Source organism: Balearica regulorum, chromosome 1 (assembly GCF_011004875.1).
Source record: "Balearica regulorum gibbericeps isolate bBalReg1 chromosome 1, bBalReg1.pri, whole genome shotgun sequence".
Lineage (NCBI taxonomy): Eukaryota > Metazoa > Chordata > Aves > Gruiformes > Gruidae > Balearica > Balearica regulorum.
This window is the reverse complement of record NC_046184.1, coordinates 22,758,700-22,777,537: the sequence shown is the minus strand read 5'-3', so window position 1 is coordinate 22,777,537 and position 18,838 is coordinate 22,758,700. Positions and strand designations below refer to the sequence as shown.

At 43.0% G+C, this 18,838-nt stretch overlaps 1 protein-coding gene across 3 annotated transcripts in view; it reads left to right on the top strand.

Annotated features, from left to right (window-relative positions):
* The first annotated feature begins 2,809 nt into the window (after positions 1–2,809).
* Positions 2,810–18,838, top strand: part of MAPK11 (mitogen-activated protein kinase 11) — a 32,776-nt gene continuing 16,747 nt past the window's right edge. The window contains exons 1-3 of one of the 3 annotated variants that reach the window (XM_075742840.1): positions 2,810–3,027; positions 16,939–17,068; positions 18,032–18,090. In XM_075742840.1, the coding sequence (XP_075598955.1) occupies positions 2,915–3,027; positions 16,939–17,068; positions 18,032–18,090 (302 nt within the window). In that variant the 5' untranslated portion in view covers positions 2,810–2,914. Of the gene's footprint in view, positions 3,028–7,163; positions 7,325–16,938; positions 17,069–18,031; positions 18,091–18,838 lie in introns of those variants that run through there. The other 2 variants (XM_075742842.1, XM_075742848.1) reach the window with 2 other exon arrangements.

Sequence of the window (18,838 nt, the reverse complement as noted above, 5' to 3'; positions counted from 1 at the left end):
GCAGTCCTTCATGTATAGGAAATGAAGTCCTAAGAATGCAACATATGTGCAGAGGAAGCCGAGACCTTATCTCTTCCTTATGCCTTCCAGCTCTTCAGAGTGCGCTCACTCTCCTCTCCTCTGTACACACAGAGACCTGGCTGGCCTGTAAAACAGGAACTGAAAGACAAGAATGCGGCTGACGAGGGAGCTGCCTCTTCCTCTTTCTCATGCGCCTCTGCAGAGCCAGCAAAGATGGATGAGCTGATCCTCCTTTTCTGCCATGGGAGGAGCAGCTGTCAGGGCTGGCTTTATGGGAGGCTTCTGGACACCTGTAACCTCCCTAGCTCTGAGACAGCTCAAATGCGCTGTCCTCCAACCTCTGTTTTCTAACATCTCCCTCATTACATGGAGTAGAACATCATATATGTGGTATCCAGTAAAACAAGGTAATCAAGCACAATCTCAGAGTCATGACTGCAATACAAATACTTGACAGAAGACAGGAATTTGAGAGCGACTGTAACTATCAACAAGACAGAAAATTAACTCCTGTGGAAATTGCACAATTAGAAGCTTGGGTGGACGTGGATACACTCAACTTCCAAAAATCATGGCTCCAGTTAGCGAGAAATAATCTAATACTTGGTGACTGGGTGAGGGCCAGAGGCCAAAACACCTCTAGACACCAAGTAGAATAAAATTCAGCAAGTAGGATTATTTGCTTCATTTTGGCACTGGAAAACATTTGGGCCTGCTTACTTTGAGGGGGGTGGAAGTATTTCTTCTTGGCTTGGTGTAGAGTGACTGCACTGTTGTTCTGATTTTAAAACTCAAAATGGTGGTACTGAGAAAAATAAGATACATTAATGTATTGTTGGATTTTTTACACTTACCACTTCCTTCAAGTACTATGTCCTCTGCTGAGAAATTCAAGTGGGACTGAGGAGCAGTCTGGAGAGGACTGGAGATGTCTGTTGCGCTAGCGCAGGGTAGAAGTGAGAACTAGGCTATGATTTAGGAGTACTTAGTACCCCTTGAGTGGATGGCTGCAGATAAATGGCTGTAGTAGCGTCATTCATATATTTTTTTAATTTGAAATGCGCTGACCTAAATGCCAAAGTTGCTGGCACTGCTCACTCAGGTAGGCCTAGTATGGAAGTCCCATCATGCAACATGGGCTGGGGTTTCGGAGCTGGAACTTGAACCATCCAGTGTTTGGAATGTCCATAAAACTTGCCTTCTGGCTCATCATGCTCACAACTATTCAAGTGTGCATGTTCTGTACGCTCACAGTGATGACCTGTCATGAGCTGAGCATCCATCTGTCAAAGTGAACTGCAATTCATGCTATAGGAACACAGTGGATTTATATGAGGGTTCTGAAAAGAGAGGACTTGGATTCCTCACTGATTCAAAGGCAGGTGCAGAGCAATCTCCATACACTGAATCTATGTAAGCAGGCTACACACAAGTCATTAGAGGTGCTGAAGGAAGCATAAAAAGTTATGGAAGGAAATAATACACAGCAAAATATACTGGTAACATTGCAGTAGTGCTACAATGATTCCATGAGTCATTGATATATCATATAAAACACATTTTGAACAAAGAAAAAAAAGTAGTAAACAAATCAGAGAACATTTTATGTTAGTTGGTATATGTGTTTGGGGAATTTAAAGTTTTCAAGATTTTTCCTCTGTGTTGTGGTTTAACCCACAGCTGCTCACTCACTCTCCCCCTCCGTGGGATGGGGGAGAGAATCAGAAGACTAAAAGTGAGAAAACTCATGGGTCGACATAAAGACAGTTTAATAGGGAAAGCAAAAGCAGAACATGGAATTCATTCACGACTTCCCATGGGCAGGCAGGTGTTCAGCCATCCCCAGGAAAGCAGGGCTCCATCATGCCTAACGGCTATTTGGGAAGACGAACACCATCACTCCAAACATCCTCCCCCTTCCTTCTTCTTCCCCCAGCTTTATATGCTGAGCATGATGCCATATGGTATGGAATATCCCTTGGGTCAGTTGGGGTCAGCTGTCCCAGCTGTGTCCCCTCCCAACTCCTTGTGCCCCCCCAGCCTCCTCGCTGGTGGGGTGGGGTGAGAGGCAGAAAAGGCCTTGGCTCTGTGTCAGCACTGCTCAGCAGGAACGAAAACATCCCTGGGTTATCAGCACTGTTTTCAGCACAAACCCAAACCACAGCCCTATACTAGCTACTGTGAAGAAAATTAACTCTACCCAGCCAAAACCAGTACACTGTTATCCTGAGGGGTCAAGTCTTCTTTGATGAAAGCAGAGGTGTTCAGATGATTGAACGCATGCAGGAGTTAATGCTTTAAGGGGAAATCCTAGGTACCAGGGGACTCCTGGTAAATCCGAGATCTGGCTGGAGCTCTGTCCGTGACCGAGGGCCGCGGCCGGCCCTGCGGCTCGGTGGGTGCTGCCCCGACTCAGACCGCGGTGCGGGGTCACCGCCTCTGCCGCCGCAACGCGAGCGAGGGAGTCTGGCGGGCCGAGGAGGAGCTGCAGGTGGCCGCGGCAAAACGAGAAGGGTGTCGGCAAGGCTTTAAAAAGCCTGAAGGATGCCGGGTGAAGGGCTAGGTGACCGGGCCCCTTCCCGCACGTTCCAGCAGGTCCGGCCGATGCGGTCGCAGGCGCCGCTCCGGCAGCGATGCCGGCCGCTCCGGGGCGGGCTCGGCGCTTCGCCACACCCCGGGGCTCCGGGGCCTGTGCGCCCGGCGCCCCTCGCCCCCGCCCGGGCTCCCCCCGGCCTCGGACGCTGCCCCCACCCCCTCGGCCTCCCGCCTTCCCCTCCCCTTCCCCTCCCGGTCCCTCCTCCCCGCCGGCGCCGGCCGTGCCCGCCTCGCTCCCCGCCCCGGCTGAGGGGCGGCTGCCGCTGCTGCTGCCGCTGCCGGCGGCCGCTCCGGGAAAATGTCCGAGCGCGGCGGCTTCTACCGGCAGGAGCTGAACAAGACGGTGTGGGAGGTGCCCCAGCGCTACCAGAACCTCACCCCCGTCGGCTCCGGCGCCTACGGCTCCGTCTGGTAGGTGCAGGGCGGCGTGAGAGGGGCCGGGAGCCGGCAGGTGCTGCCGGCCGGCAGCGGGGGGGGGTGGTGCAGCCCCGGCGCCGCCCCGCGGGGGCAGACAATGCCCGGGAGGCCCGCGCGGCCGTGCCGACCGCCGGGGGTCGAGTGCGCCGAGCGGGGCGGGAGGGGGATGCCCGAGCGGCGGCAGCGGGGCCGGCCCCCAGCGTGCCAGGGCGGGGGCGTGTCCGCTGGGCAGCCGGGATGTGTGGCGCGGCGCTGGACCCCCCTAACCCCCCCCGGCCGGCGGCCCCGCGGGACCGGGGCATGCCTCGCCGTAACCCGGGCAACCGGGCCCGCCGCCGCCGGAGGGCGGCCCCTGCCGGCCTTCCCGCCGCTGCCACCCCTTCAGGCCGCCGCGCCGGCCGCTCCGCCGCCTCACGGGGGAGTTGCGAGGGTCTCGCCGGGCCCGCTGGCCGCACCGCCGGCTCCGCTCCTCGGTGCCGGTGAAACCGACCGGCCGCTGCGGGGCTGCTCGTCGGATGGCGCCGCTCGCGTCGGAGTGAAAATTGCCCCAAAGCCGAGAATCTTGCACAGTCATGGCGTGTCCGAGCGGGGAGTACGGGGAGGCAGCAGCAGGGCGCGGGGCACGGCTGCCGGAGCTCTCCCCGCTGCCGGCCCGGGAGGGCTCACCGGCTGGCCGCGGCCCTGCCGGCCCCGTCAGTGGAGGGGTGCACCTTCCAGGCGGGGAGGTTCGCGGGGCTGCCCTGACGGGCCGGGACACACACGGGGCTGAATTCTGGCCTCGGGAACAATGGAAGAAGCCCCCGGAGCCGGGCCGTGTCGGGGGGCAGAGGGGAGGGAAGGGGGGGTTCACCCGGCGTGTTCGGGAGGAATCGCTAATTAGGGCAGATTGCCGCCCAAGGGGTTTGGCACCTTAGGGTTGTGTAAGGGCTTATCACATCTTATCATAAAGCATTTCGCTTTTTTTGTTAATTACTCTATCAGGTTTGTACTTTTGGGACGTTCCAGTGCAGATTGGGCTATTATTTTCATATCTGATGCACATTTAACTATGCTTGTAAAAGCTTTGAACCAATTTTTTGAAGTAATAGTGATGTTTAAGGGGTTTCTGAAAAAAAAAAAATATGCGTTTTTTGTAAGATGGGTAAGTGGAATTATGTAATAACAATCCATAATGGGCCTGTAAATAAATGTACTACCAAAAAATATTTCCTTAGAACTTAACTTTCCACTGTGGACTAAACTTGTGCAATAGTCGCTCGCTTTTTTTCTTTTCACAGTCAGATGCCAGAGAACATTTATGGAGTTTTGTATTTGCTGTTTTCTTCTCTAGCTCTGTGAAATGCCTCAATTTCATGTAAACTAGGAATACACATTTAAAACCCCTCCAACAATCAGCAGAAATACTCAGGACTAGTGTGAAGTATTTCTGAATTCTTCTCTTTTTTATTATCTCAGGCTTATGCTTGGACCAGGGAAATCTAGGCAAATACCGTGTGACTGTTGGTACTTGCCATTCTAGTTAAGCATATAGTCCTGTGACTATCTGATGTGAGTAGTTTCACAAGGACCTAGTTTATTTAGACTATAAACTCTTAGTTTACTTTATCCTCTTTTATTTTACAGACTAGGAGCTGGATATACAGTAGGAGAGTAACTATTGTGTTCCAACTGAACCTGCATTTCTGGTTGTTTTCCCTATTTATGCTGACATAGCTTTAAGGAGAAGACCTACTCTGCTGAATTTTGTAATGAGATGTCAAGACTTTTGAGAAATTGCAAAGGAAATGAAAACATGTGGTAGTTCACTTGCAGCACAGCTGGTGCTTTGTTTTTTTTAAACTGTTAGTGTTGTTAATTTGTTGTACTTACTTATTTTCTGTCTGCAAAGCCAAGGAAGTCCTAGTATTTTATCAATGGAGTTCCCTAGGAACTGGGACATAAAATGGAGACTGGAAGATGCTATGGGAAAGGTTTACTCTAAAATATACGTTTAAGAACAGAATACAGCAATAAAATATTAGTCTATATTAATAGCCTTGTTAACATCGATGAACTGTAAACCAAAACAGAAGCCTGGATGTGAGGAAAAGGTTCACATCTCTCTCAGAAAAGCCATCTATTTTTAGTCTATTGAAATTGATTTTTTTTTTTTCCCTCTCTATGTGCATGTGCTTTACCCAGGAGACCCACAAGACATAATCATTCCCTTGAGTAATATGCTATATTGCTTTTGTGAATAATTGTACTCCTATTCAGTAAAATATCTAAAAACATATTTAAGTCTTACAGAAACCACTGGAATTAAACAAATTCTTAAGTGCTTTGCTGAATAGAAGCCAAGGTCCTGAACTCCAAATACTGGCTTGTAAAAGAGGAACAAAGTTGTTGTAACAAATGTTTTTCTGCCTCAGTGAAACTCTTCTCTAGTCCTGCCTTTTCCTTTTTTACAGTAATTCATCAGTCACATCCAACAGACTTGTGCAACTGAAATGATAACTGACAATAAGAAACATATTGTAAATATTTGCCTTTAAACTAACTTCTACTTGCCTTTCTTTTGCTTGCAGCTCAAAATCAATAGAAGAGTTTGTGTCAGGAGACTGTGTTTTGGCCCAATTTCTTGACATTTTGTAAGTCTAGTTCAGGTTTGAGCTAGTTTTTGCATGCAGATGCATCATATATGCTATGGAGATAGGTATTATTATTTTAAAACAGATTCACTTTTAGAGATGTATTTATATCGAGCACAGTACTTTCCAGTCTATTTTTCTTGGTTTTTTTTATTTACATGTGGAATAGGTATAAAAAGCAAACCTTCCTTAGTAAAAAGAGCTCTACTGCTTTTCTCACTTTTTTAATGACACATCATAAAGAACAGTCCTTCTTGGAAATCCTCAGGAGAACTTGGCCGCACTGCCAAGCAGAGTTGTGCTTCAGCATCTACATCAGCCACAGAGAGAACTGTGAGGTCTTTCCCTCAAGTACTTCACCCTTGCAGTACATTTTGTGTTACTCTTGTATTTTAACTCTGCGGAGGGCTTCCTTTTACCTGGGCTCTTTCCTGTGGCCATTCAAGCTGGTGGATGTTCTGTTACTTGCTGCTGGCAGATCTGTTGTTTTTTTTAAATTTAGGAAAAAAAATTAAAGCCCTATGGAAGTGTGGTGTGTGTATGGTAGTTTAATTACATTTAAAATGATCAATGGAGTCTTCAACAGTATGTTTTGGTTAATTTTTCATTTTTCAGGGGTTGTTTGAATATTACAAATATCAAGTTTACATGCATGTCTGTTTCTTTTGGAGTTGTTTTCTTTTTGTGCTGTAGCTTTGCTTGTCAAGTTGAGGTTTTTATATTAGACAATTATTTTATCTCTTCCTCCAGCCAAAACTCAGTTACATTTAAAGGTTTTTGAAAAATGCATTTTCACTGTGTCCTCCCTCAAAGGTGGATTTATCTCTCACAGAACCCGAAGAGCTAGTTGACTCTTACAGACCAGGCATTATCCCTGCTAATTGTGAGTTTTAAAAACATTTCTGTCTTTAAGTACAGCATTTAAGCTGATAGCCATTTAGATGGGAAGCAAGCAAGCTTACTTTCACAAGGTAATCTTCATCTACAACCATTTCTCTTCAGTTCTAGAGAAAAGACAATTCACATCCAGGTCAAACTGCATTTTAAACTCTTGTCCCTTGTGATTCTCCCTTTTAAATTAGAATTCTGCCTGTGTTTGAGTCTTTCAGCTGTCCCAGTGATGCTGCTTATAAACCAGACCTCTGGGCTGCAGCATTTCTGCTGTATTACCCTGGTAGATCCACTATGGATTGGTAACTGTCTGCCTTTTCCTCTGGGAGCTTCAGAAAGAGCTTCTTCATCTCTTCTTTTTTTTAAAGACTTTTTATTATACCACAAATTATGTAACGTGGATAGACTCTTGGTTTACTGGTTGTTTTGGATGTTGGGGGATTTTTTGTTTGTTTGTGGGTTGTTGTTTTTTCGGTTTTTTTTTTAAAAGCCTGTATGCCTGTTTTCATGCCAGCTTTTGTAAACTGTCTTCCAACCCTCTTAGTCCTATTTTTGCCTGGGAGGTATAGACTGCCTTCTGCAGCACGCTGTCTCTGATCTCTCCAACAGGTTGTTTCCCTTTAGCATTTTGCAAGCTCTGTGTTCTGCCCTTTTTGGGAAGAACAGACCTTACAAGATGAACCAAAGTGAGTCCAGAGCTTCTTCCCAACCAGAAACTCCTGCACTGTTTCCTCAGAGGCCATTGGCATCAACAGTACTTACATCATGCAGTCAGTCTCTCTTAATTCTAAGAGTATGCAATGCCTAACACCAACTCAGGTTTTTTAACCATTTTAAAAAAGAGGTCTGCTAAGTCAAAGTGGAATGGCACAGGCATCAGTTCAATAAAAGCAGGAAAGCAAAGCCTGCCTTAAGTCATTTACACAATGCAGCACTCGGTAGGTCCCTCTATCCTGCTAATTTTAAGTGCATGCTTAAGATCCATTAAGTCTTTGTCCTGGCTAATTTTCGGTGAGAATGGGGGAAGGTGGGATGGTGGTTAGGCTTCTGTTCTGCTTTGAGGAAGTACAAGTGGAAAAATAGAAGCGGAAGGCTTTAATCCTGAAGTTTAACCCCCTTTTTTCCACCCATCAACCCTGTCCTGTGCTTCTGGTTAGATTGTCACTCACTAGAGTTTTGAGGGCAGTAGCTTGCAAGACAGGAATATAACATTGCTAATACTGTCCTTTTCACATTGAGGACCTCTAAGGAGATGCTGAGACAACTCCGTAGCATGTGAGGTTTGGGGTTTTTTTAAAGCTGATATAAATTGTCTTTGACTGACAAAGAGAAAAATTCCTTCATCCAAGATTGTACTTGATGACTTTTGGATGTATTTTTTTGAAGGGATCTTTCACTTAGCTGTAGTGATACTAAGTATATGATTTCAACTAGGAGATGAGGGTACCAGAGTTATGATGTGTATCACTGTAACATTACATGCTAGTTTAAATGGTAAATGCTGAGATAAGCTTTTAGAGTAGTAGTAACACACACCTACTGTATGTAAATACAGCTGGAAATTGGAGACCGTATAGATCTCCACAGGCTGAAGGCAGAATCCCAAGCATGCGTAGAGCTAGTTGATTTTAGTGGGCTGTTTTTCTTTTGGCTTAGGTCTTTTGTTTGCAATGCAAGTACATCGGCTGAACTTCATCCTACATAAGTTTATGGTTATATTTTTTATTGGAAACATTTTGAACAATATTGTTAAAATACTTCTATCCAAGATCTGTCAGCAGTTGTCTATTTTTGTTATACATCATTCATAAGGAGCATTTTGAAGCCTTCATTAGTTTTGCAGATATTTACAATGAGCCCTTCTAAGCTTATTCAAGCACTTACTTGAAAACTGAGTGACAGATGAGGGCCAATACGAGAGTCCAGTCAGAGGCAGGACATCTCTTAAGGGTGAGTATATGTAATAACAATACTTAGAAATGAGGCCTTGAAAATGAGGTTGCAATAGGGAGGAGAACTAAATAAAAGGAGTTGCATGATCAACGTTACAGGCTAGGAGGAGGAGGATCTTTGCAGCAGCATTGCTAGAATGAATGGATGAAAGTAAGTGAAGCAACAAAAAATGTAGCAGAGTGAGAAAGATCCACAGAGGGACATGATAAAATAGCTAGTACAAATGAAGACATCATGGGGTTTGCAGCTACCAAGCCAAGGGAGGTCAAGAATTCAAGAAAATTTGTGAGAGACATGTGAAGGAAGATGGAAGAGTGTTTCTGAGCACTGGCTGGGGAAACATCACTAGAAAGTTCCTTGAGAGTCGTTTTGTTGAGGTATGAGGAGGGAATGCAGATTGCTTGTCATTCCTTTGTCCACTTTCCTCCTGTGTATCTTACAGTTGTTGGAACAGTGTAGTTACTGACTTCGGAAAGGAAAGGGAAGTGGGATGGTAATTAGTGGAGTCAAGGTTCCTATTTAAAATGAAAGTGTCTGAGAATGCTTTTAATGAAGGAGATTGAATCAGGAAGGAGATGTTTGTGGAGACAGATAAGAATGGCTGTGACAGAGATCTTTAGGTATCATGCTATCACAAAGCCCGTGGAGTAGTTCGAGAGCAAATGGGAAACATCTGTGTGTGGGGAGGGTGATAGAAGGAGTTGTAGGAAGGGTGAAGAAAAGGCAAATGCAAGAAGTGGGGAAGAGCACTTTGTATTGTGCAGTTTTTCTTTCAGGAGGAATTACTGAGATCTTTTTTAGACAGAAGGGGCACGGGGTGGAAAAAGAGATGAGCAGCACGAGATGAGCCACTTGTGGCAGAAAGACAGCAAGGATCATGGAATTACAGCCTTCTGTGTGGCTGTAGGAATACATTAGTAGAATAAAAATTCTCTGCAGATGGTATCCTCCATCCCTACTTCAATATAATTTGTTATAATAAGCACCTTCCTGACCACATGATGCAGCAGTGGCATAGCTAACTGCTTTCCTCTCCTGCCGTCGGTCGTGATTATGATTGCAGTTGGCTAGGGGACACAGTCCCTGTTCCAGAGCCCTTAAAGTCTTAGGGCCTGCTTGCTTCAACACAGCTTCCCAAAGAGCTGTTTGCAATTTCAGAACCTATTGGCTAGTTGGTACCAAAAATCCAGTACCTTAGTTCCATCTGTACAGTCAGGAAGGGAAAGGGTGTTTCAAAACCTCTATGTGACCTGGGACCAAATTGCTGTTATTTAATATTTTGGCCGTTGTAGAGAGAGAAAACAGGAAATGTGAAGCAGAAGTGGGGGAGGAATAGGAAAAAGAAGGACAGGGATATAAGTGAGACTTCGTTTGTTTAGATTTATGTAATGCATTTGAAAGCACCGTTATTTTTTATGTTAAACTCTATATCCAGATTAACCACTAGCTTTTCTAGCTTTAGCTTCTGTGACCACAGTTTATAACTACCTAGCAGTCTTTTTTAAATGAAATGATGAATAGAATACATTTGTCATTAGCAGTGTACTGGCTTAGTAGCAGCTGACAGATTTTCTTGTTTAAATACTGACATTAGGCTTATAGGCTATCTAAACTGCATTGCTGTTTTAGTATCCATGAGGTGGTTACACGTGGTGAGGAGGCTAACAGCTTATGACCCCAACCTTCTGTATGTTTGGGGTTTTTTTCACAAGCATGATTTTACATGCATTTCTCCCACTAATGTAAGGTATACTGTTGATAACTTCACCTAGAAAAGTATGACTGTTCCTCTGTAAATATTTGAATATTTAAAACACTGTGGAGACATGAGAGAGAGATCAGAAACCAAAAAACAGCTTGTGGATTCAGAGGCTGGTACAGTGTTTTTCTGATCATGTTGTTGTTACATTGAAAGAAGACTGATGATGTATTCACGTAAACATATGGATAGCAGTTAATTTTTATTGGTTTTTTCAATGTCTGCTTAAAACTACACACATTTTTGTTTCATATGTAAGAGATATTCTGTACTTTTATGTTTAGATCTAGTGGTAAATGAATCTGAGATAATTGACAGTGATTGAGATAAAGCCAAAACAATTGATGCTAGTGGTCAGCGTGGTGTGTTGGAATAATATCCAAGTGATGGGATGGAAGTTTACAATACAACAACCTGTCATCATCAAGCAAGGGGTTTTTTTCCTCTAAGAGGAGATTAACATGTTGTTTCAGAGCTGCCCATTACCCATCCTCCTACCTTTTGTCTTGCTACCATCTCATTTTTTTCTTATAGTTTCCTTCTGATGCACGTACCTCTCATGATTTGTGTGGTTTAGTAAACAAATACACTCTCTGTACCTGAAGTCTAGCTCTTAGAGGGTGGAAATCACCGACTTGAACTTGTGTAAAGTAACAAAACATTTATAAAGAAGAAACAAATGAACTATTTCCTAAGTTTAGGTTTACATTGCTGCTTAACTTAAGCTTACCATGGGTGACCTTTCTCTGTTGTTCTCCTGCTGTGCTGCCAATAGCTGTTACAGTCCGTTTTCTGGTAGTGGATGGATGCTGCATGTGCTTTTTTTCAAGACTATTCCAAATCTCAATAAAAAATAGCCCCATTAAAAAAAAATTCTGTTTAAACAAAGAGCAAGATCCTGGAGAAGACCCAGAAGACAAAGCTCACAAACTAAACCTTGCAAACAAAAAAATAAATGCCATGTTATTTGTGTGATGACTTTCATTCACGTATATAACATCTGGGAGATGTAAAAAGAGTTGTCATTCACTGCATTTTTGAGGAACACAGCTGATATCACTGGGGACTAGAAAATGTCCCAGGACAGCATTCCTCTATGTCCCTCTTTCTATCTCACTTGCCAGTGCAGAGGGCAGTAAGGGCTGTCTGCCTCAATGATTGGGTTCTCTGCGTGCTGACCTCTCTTCCGTTCCTTCCCCTCAATGTTGGCTCACATACACTCCTCTGCTGCTGTTACTTGTTTTTCTTAGGAAGTCAGATCTTACAAACTAGGGGGACATTTGGCCACAGGGAGGTTCATGTCTCCTGTCGTGGAAGGAGTCAGTGGGTACACGAAAGGGTGCTGAGGTCTGTGGATAAGAGCTCAAAGTTGTGGCTCTACTAAATATGTGGCAGAAATTCTGTGTACTTTCCATTTTGTTCTCTGGATGTTTACCTTCTTTCTTACCAAAATCAGTAAAGTTCTGCTCATGTGAATCTGTTTTGAGCTTGAGTTGCATTTTTTTCCTTGTTTTTTCTCATAACACTTACATGTAATGGAGAATCTTCACGTGTTCTGGAGGAATGTGACCCAGTGAAGGAAAGAAACTTGCGTTGTGCTGCACTGAAAGAAAAAAAAATAGCCTGGAACAATGTGGGGAAAACCCCGACCCAGTATCATTGTCACATGGAGCAAATTTAAGGATCTGCTTGTGTACAGTATTCTCTCCAAGTTTGGTATAGCATGTCCAACCAGTTGTCAAACTTGTGATGATGTAGGGGTAATAGCCTCGCAAGCTGGAACACTGAATTATATAAAATAAATTGGAAAAGTTAATCTTCTCTGTAATTTTTGCACTTAACCCCAAATGAATCCCTTAGAATAAGTATACCTAATTATTTGTACAGCTATAATGCTTCCAACAAGCATAAAATCATGCTTTGTAGACAACCAAAACCTGGCGGTTATCTGAGGTGATGGGGATGGAATATTGGCTGACATCGGTAACCTACAGTGAATGGGGAGTTCACTGCAGACGCGAGACTGGTACCACGCACAACCAGCTTGGGTCACACCTTCATTCTGCATCAGCTAGACCTGAGCTGGCTCCAGGAGTGAAGGCAACTCGCTAGACAAAACACTGCACTCAAGCTGAACTTTTTCCAGGCGTTTTGGGAAGTACCGTGCCTGGCTCATAAGCCCCCTCTGAGCCCAAAGCATTAGGAAGTTCTGTCGAAGAGTTCCAGTATCCTTCCTGCATTGGATATTGGAGTTTACTAAACAGGATACAAGCAAATTTGATCCTGAAGGCTCAGTAGCCATAGCTGAACAGTGTGCTCCTAATCCCCAAAGCGCTGAAGGATCTGAGCAGGCTGCTCACATGAATGGCCTGTCTGTCCAGTGTTACTGCTCTGCAACCACAGAGGATAAACTGTCTGTGGTACTCAGAAATGACTGTATGTATGGCCATGTTTATAAACACCAACTACGAAAAATCCATGCCCCATCAAAAGTTCTGAAGTTAGCAAGAAGCTGTTAAAATCCTGTGCTTTTTGCCTCCTGAGTTTTTTTTAGACTGCATTAGCTTCTGGTGTTCAAACTTTTCTCTGAAACCTTAAGAACTGGGAAAATGTGCATATAAATAGAGAATCGTATTTCATCTAGTGGAACTTCAATAGAATTATTAAATATAGGAGTTGATAACACTGAAAAGGTAGGTCTAATTTAAGCAATGATTGAAAATCACACTAAGCAAAAGTCTCTAATCTGTGTGAAAATGATGCCATCCCTGTAAGCAGAATAATGGCTTTTTATCCTTGATCTTTGAAAGGACAGACAGCAAAAAATGTGTCATAACTGCAACGGGTTCTGGGTCAAGAACGATCGTATCTGAAAAAGCTGTTGCTGAGATTGTTACAAAGTTGGTTCTTGTAAAATAAAAAAATAGTGAAAATTGCATTTCTTTTTGAAGCATGGTAGAAACTCTGTCTAAAGTGGTGTTCCAATGTACTATCAGGGCATGCAAGCATATTGCTCTATGGTAATGTAAAAAATACTCACAATATGCAATTAAAAAGCCACTTATTTTCACTGCCTACATCATTAAATGCTAACAGTAAATAATAGATTAGAGATGGGAGATGCTATCCCTTTGCAAGTATCAAAGTTTATCTCCATCGTACTATTCTGTCCAGCTACATGAGGTAACATCATAATCAGAGGTAAGATACCTCAGAATAAGTAGTTTCAAAGCAGCTCAGGAAGCAGTAGCTGAACCATTGGAAGGATGATTTGTTTCCAGGTGTAAGTGGTTATAAACCAAGTATAAACACAAGCAGTTGGCCAAAGCCAAGGCCTGTAGAAAATAACCTTGGAAAAGAACAAGGCTCTCTGTAAGTTGCCGGCAGTTGTTCGTGAGGCGATGACACCACCAAGAGACTGGCAGAGAAGCCCTCTCCGGTCCAGGTGCAGAGATGGGGAGGGTGTGAGTTGGGTGTCATGCAGGGTAAGGGAAGGTGAGGGTCTCTAACCCTTTTCTTCCCCATAAAATACCTAATGGGTTGGGGTTTTTTTGTTGTTTGTTTTTGGGGTTTTTTAAGAAGCTGTTTTGAGTCATTTTAGTCAGGCTGGCTACCTGCCCCCAAGGAAGGGTTTGCAGGTGACAAGCATATTCTTGCTGATGTCCTATCCACAGAGTAGTCTGAAAGCTGAATGTTCATGGGGAAATGCACAGCAAGGGAAGCAGCTCATCCTGCCACCTAACAGTTTACTTGGGGGATGATGGAGGATTCAGGGGACAACCCAGATTGCAGCTATGATGATGTAACAGCAAGAGAAGGAGACCGAGTCTAAGATAAGAGGCATAAGTGTACACAGGGAGGAATGCAGACAGTGGCCTGCTGCTTGCAAAATGTGATCACAGAGGCAGTGGCAGAGATCACAGATGCAAGTCATCCTTGAATCTGACAAACAAGAGAGTTCAACAGTGCAAAATCTGTATTTTTGAATGCTTCACTGTAAATAACTTGAGTTACGATGATGGTAAAGCAGGAAAGGAAAAAGCCTGAAGGCGTTAGCTCTGATTTTATCATTTGGTACAGTTTCTTGACTGTGGAAGAACTCATTTAAAGCAAGTCAGTTCCTGGCCTGTGCAGCTTCAATTCATGATTTCCCATTGGACGTCCCAGAACTCAAGTTGCCATTTGTTTTCTCTTTCCTTTTTTTTCCTCTCTCTTTCCCCTTATGTGCTTCCACCCTGGGTCTAAAAGCTTCTGTCAAAAGAATTACTGAAGCTAAAAAAAAATAGTGCTTTATACCATCTGAAAGCTTCACAGCCTTGAGTCATATATATGGAGGGTAAAAAGCAATCCATCTTAAAGATCAGCAGCTTTTAAACCACTGAAACCCCCATTTGACCTTAGAATTGCAAGGAAAGGGATGTTTATCATGATACCGGGATTTAAACCCTAATTCCTCCTAGCCTTGTATAATGTACACAGTATTTCACAAACCGGTGCAAGTGTGAGTGGGAAGGCTTGTGAATTACCAGAACAGCTGAGATGTTAAGCACAGGCTGCTGGTTTGGGCAATGTTATTTATTTATCTGGATAAACATTTCCTTTTTCACTGGAAAGAAGTTGGAAAGGATATAGAGAGTATGTATTTCTGAGTCTCCATTAGCTTTGCTCACCAGGATTACATGCAGAGCAATTATGTCTAATCTTTATTATGTTAACATCTAAACATTGGCTTCCTTTTTATTTCTGCAAATTCACTTGTGCAACCTCCACGTTGTTTCCGTGGCCAGTCGTGTGGAGTTTAAGATATCTCTGTTGTCAGTTCTTCTCACACTGTTTATTCCTTGAGCTTCTCCCCATATGAGCGACATAGCGTTGTCATATCCTGAATAACTGTGTCCCTACCCTACTGTCGGAACAAGTATCTCTGTTGTATTCCTTGCACTCGCCCCTCAGAGTGATGCCAGTCTTCTCCTTCTTCCTATGCTTGCTTTCTTCTGCTCAGGAAATGTCCTTCCTGAGGTGCTCAGCAAAGCCATAGCCCTGCACACCTTTAAAACTTCCCTGACGATCCACTTCTGTGATGCTTGCAAGAAACTAGCTAAGTAATCTGCTTATCTATTTCATTTATCTCATGAGTGACTCAGTCCTTCCAAGGTGCCTGCAAGAAACTTGTTGATTAAATCTACTTCCTTTTACTCAGTTTTTATCAAATAAAAATATTGGTGGATTGTGCCCTGTATTGGCCTTCATGGAGGTTGGGTGAATTCTAGGACAACCGGATCACGGGCACCTTTTGGATGCCACTCTGTTCTTCCTGCCCATTTGTTGCTCGTATCCTTTGTTGCTTCTCATTAGGAACACCACCTTGTCCTCCAGCTACACGCAAATAAAGAGGCTTTGCTCTTCACTCAGTTCTTCATGAATTTAGCAGAGCATCAAATATGTGTGGGAGTCCACCTACTTGGAGCTGATTGTAGACTCATCGTAGTAGTTTGGGAGCTACTCCCGGCACAATCAATGTTTTTTTGTCCCTAGGAGGTGTCTCCTACCACAGTTTGCGGGAGTGTCTAAAACACTATTCATAAGGAGCTACTAGCATTTGGTGTGACTGTTGACTGCTGTGATCGTACTCGTGGATATTTCATGTTAGCTCATTTTCAGTGTTTGCAACTCCAAAAAAGTTCTGTAAAATAAATGTGTGAAGGTTCTCGGCCTGCTAATGCTCTCTAGCCAGCACAGATAGTGTTACCCACAGTTTAAACAGACAATTTCAAGGTATTTTAATTGAATACAATTTTAACTTAATGGATAAGAGTAGCAATTTAAAGACAATTTTTTTCTTCACAAGAAAAGATAGCAAACTGAATCTTTTCATAATTGCACTGTGTCATGTCATGAAGTAACACATATGGGGATAATTTTTATTCCTGTGCTATATAACAGGCAACATTTATTTGTGGCTTGTTGTGCTTGTCATGTCTTTCTAATGCACAAAAAACAATGGGTCTCCCTTTTGTGCAAATGGTGACAGTGTATTTAGTGTCCTCTTCAGAGGGGCGGCTCCATCGGTATGAAGTTAAGCACATGCTGCATGTCAGCAGGATCCGTGGGCTGAAGTGTAAGACATGTACCCGTTGTTCAGTTGTTACCGGCATTTCCCAAGGAAACGGTATGGCCTTGGCTATGTCAACACCTGATTTGATTTTGTGGCATTGTCGTCTAGCAAGCTAATGGTCGCATAGGTAATTAATATTGCTAGACACAATGGCAGCATTCCTCTCATTAGTAGAGGCTCCAGTTTGTTCTGCAAGACCCAGAGTTTGAATCCCCATATTTCCTACAAGCCTTACCTTGGAGCTGGAGCTGCACTAATGGAGCTAATCCTCTGGTTACTTTTCTTGCCATATGGGGAAGGGTTACCTGGGGATGAGTCCTGAACATCATCATAAATATTAGTAATTTGCTAGATGGAAAACAAGGGAACTGTCTTTGAATACTCAGAGTTAGTGCTGACTAGCTCCCCAGTTGCAGTCCCTCAGTAGAAGGTGAAAGAGGGCAAAGGAAGGAGCGAGACACCACCCCCCAAGAGAGTACAGGTTTCTCCAGTGAACTAGCTGAGGGCTTTGAAGTAGAGCATGCCATCAACGCAGACTTTTTATTTTTCTCTTCTAGTTCAGCTTATGATACAAAAACAAGACAGAAGGTGGCAGTAAAAAAGCTCTCAAGACCTTTTCAATCGCTTATTCATGCGAGGAGGACCTACCGAGAGCTTAGGTTGCTTAAGCACATGAAGCATGAGAACGTAAGTGGAGAGTGAGTTCTTTCCCTTTGGATTTTTATGACAAAAGTTTGCAATATGGGCTTAATTTCAGTTAAGTACAATCTCTTTCGAAAAGTGTATCCAACTCTCTAGCTGTCCAAGATACCTGGACCTAGCCATCTTACGTGTAGTGAAATCACTGGGCTTTAGAGACTTCCAGTAAAAGGCTGCCTTTTTACTGAAAAATTATCATCTTAGAAGATGCAGCTAATGAAATCCAAAAGAAGTGGTCCTACTCTTTTCTAACTAAAGTAATAAGAATGTTCTGCTCGACACAGTTGGATGCTCTTGAAACATCAGTCCAGAAAAAAAACAACTCTCAAATCTGCTTTTGCTGAATTTGGATTCTGTTGAGAAACTAAGGGCTAATTTCTCATTGAAATCAACAGCAGTGTAATATGTAGATGAAATGGATATTCTTTAAATAGTAGAACTTAAGGCCCCAAATAAGTGAGTACTCTTCTAAGTTTATGTGGCAAACAGTTGATTTCACTGGGAGTATCCATCTGCTTAAAAGTAGTGTGATGAATTGAAGCCGGAATAAAATACAGTGGATTGAAATGTATCCTGGAGACAGGATGCTGAAAAAGTTAACAACAAAACAAGATAGCCCATGAAAATGTGCATGATCTTATGTATAACAAGTGTATAAGTCATGTGTCAGCTTTTCTGTAATGAGACTTTATTTTTCCTGCCTTTATTTCTGATTGTATAAAGTCTTGTTGTAATTACTTTTTGTAATTAATATAATTTTTTGTTGGTCATGGAGATAGATGAGGCTATACCTGTATAGACCACCTATTGTGCCAGTGGTACTGTTTTCAGGATGGGCTGTATGTCATTTTTTTTTAAGTTTCATTCCAAAAATGCTAAGCACTGTCAATACTAATTACATGTTGCTTTACAGATTTCTAAAAATAATATGTTGATTCCTTCATCTTTCAGGTTATAGGATTGCTAGATGTTTTTACACCTGCAACATCAATAGAAAATTTTAATGAAGTGTAAGTAAAATTTTAAAAACATTCTGAATAGTTAGTAAGTAAGCAAGCACCACGCTGGTTTTAAAAAGAAAGCATGTACTTTTCTAATAGACTTGCAGCCACAGTTGGCTTTGCATGAAGAACCCAAATAAATATTTTTGCAACTTTTCTGCAAAAGAGGAGGAAGGAGGATGGGCCTCATTTTTGTACTTTTTTGAATGATAGTTAATAAGATTATGGTTTGATGCTGCATAAATGCCAGTAAACTTAAAACTTTTTCAGTTCAATTATGCGTTAGCTGTAGTTTTTTTTTTTTTTTTTTTACAGCTAGATGGGATAGGTTAGGAATGAAGGAAAGTATTCTGTTGGTTAACTGAGACGAGATAAATTTAGGCTAGATTCCTGACTACACTAGGACTAGGTGTATTTTGGTGTTACTCAAACATACAATTTATACTGAGTTCCTCTTGGTTTACATTGTGTATAAGCACTTAGGTAAACAATTTAGCAAAATAAATAGTAATTAATATATGTTTGTCTCCATGGAAATTAAACTCCTTTGACTCTGGGGCAAAATTACACAAACGAGAAGCGAGTATGATGGATGCATACTTTTGTCCCGGCACTGTTTTTGGAAGACAATCAACGTTTCTGCAAAATTTGTCAAAAAACCCCACACTTCCAGTGGGGGCAGGGAGGGAATTTACACAAAACTCTCTTATTTCAACCCATCCAATGTACATCTCCATCATCAGATATTCCCTGGCCT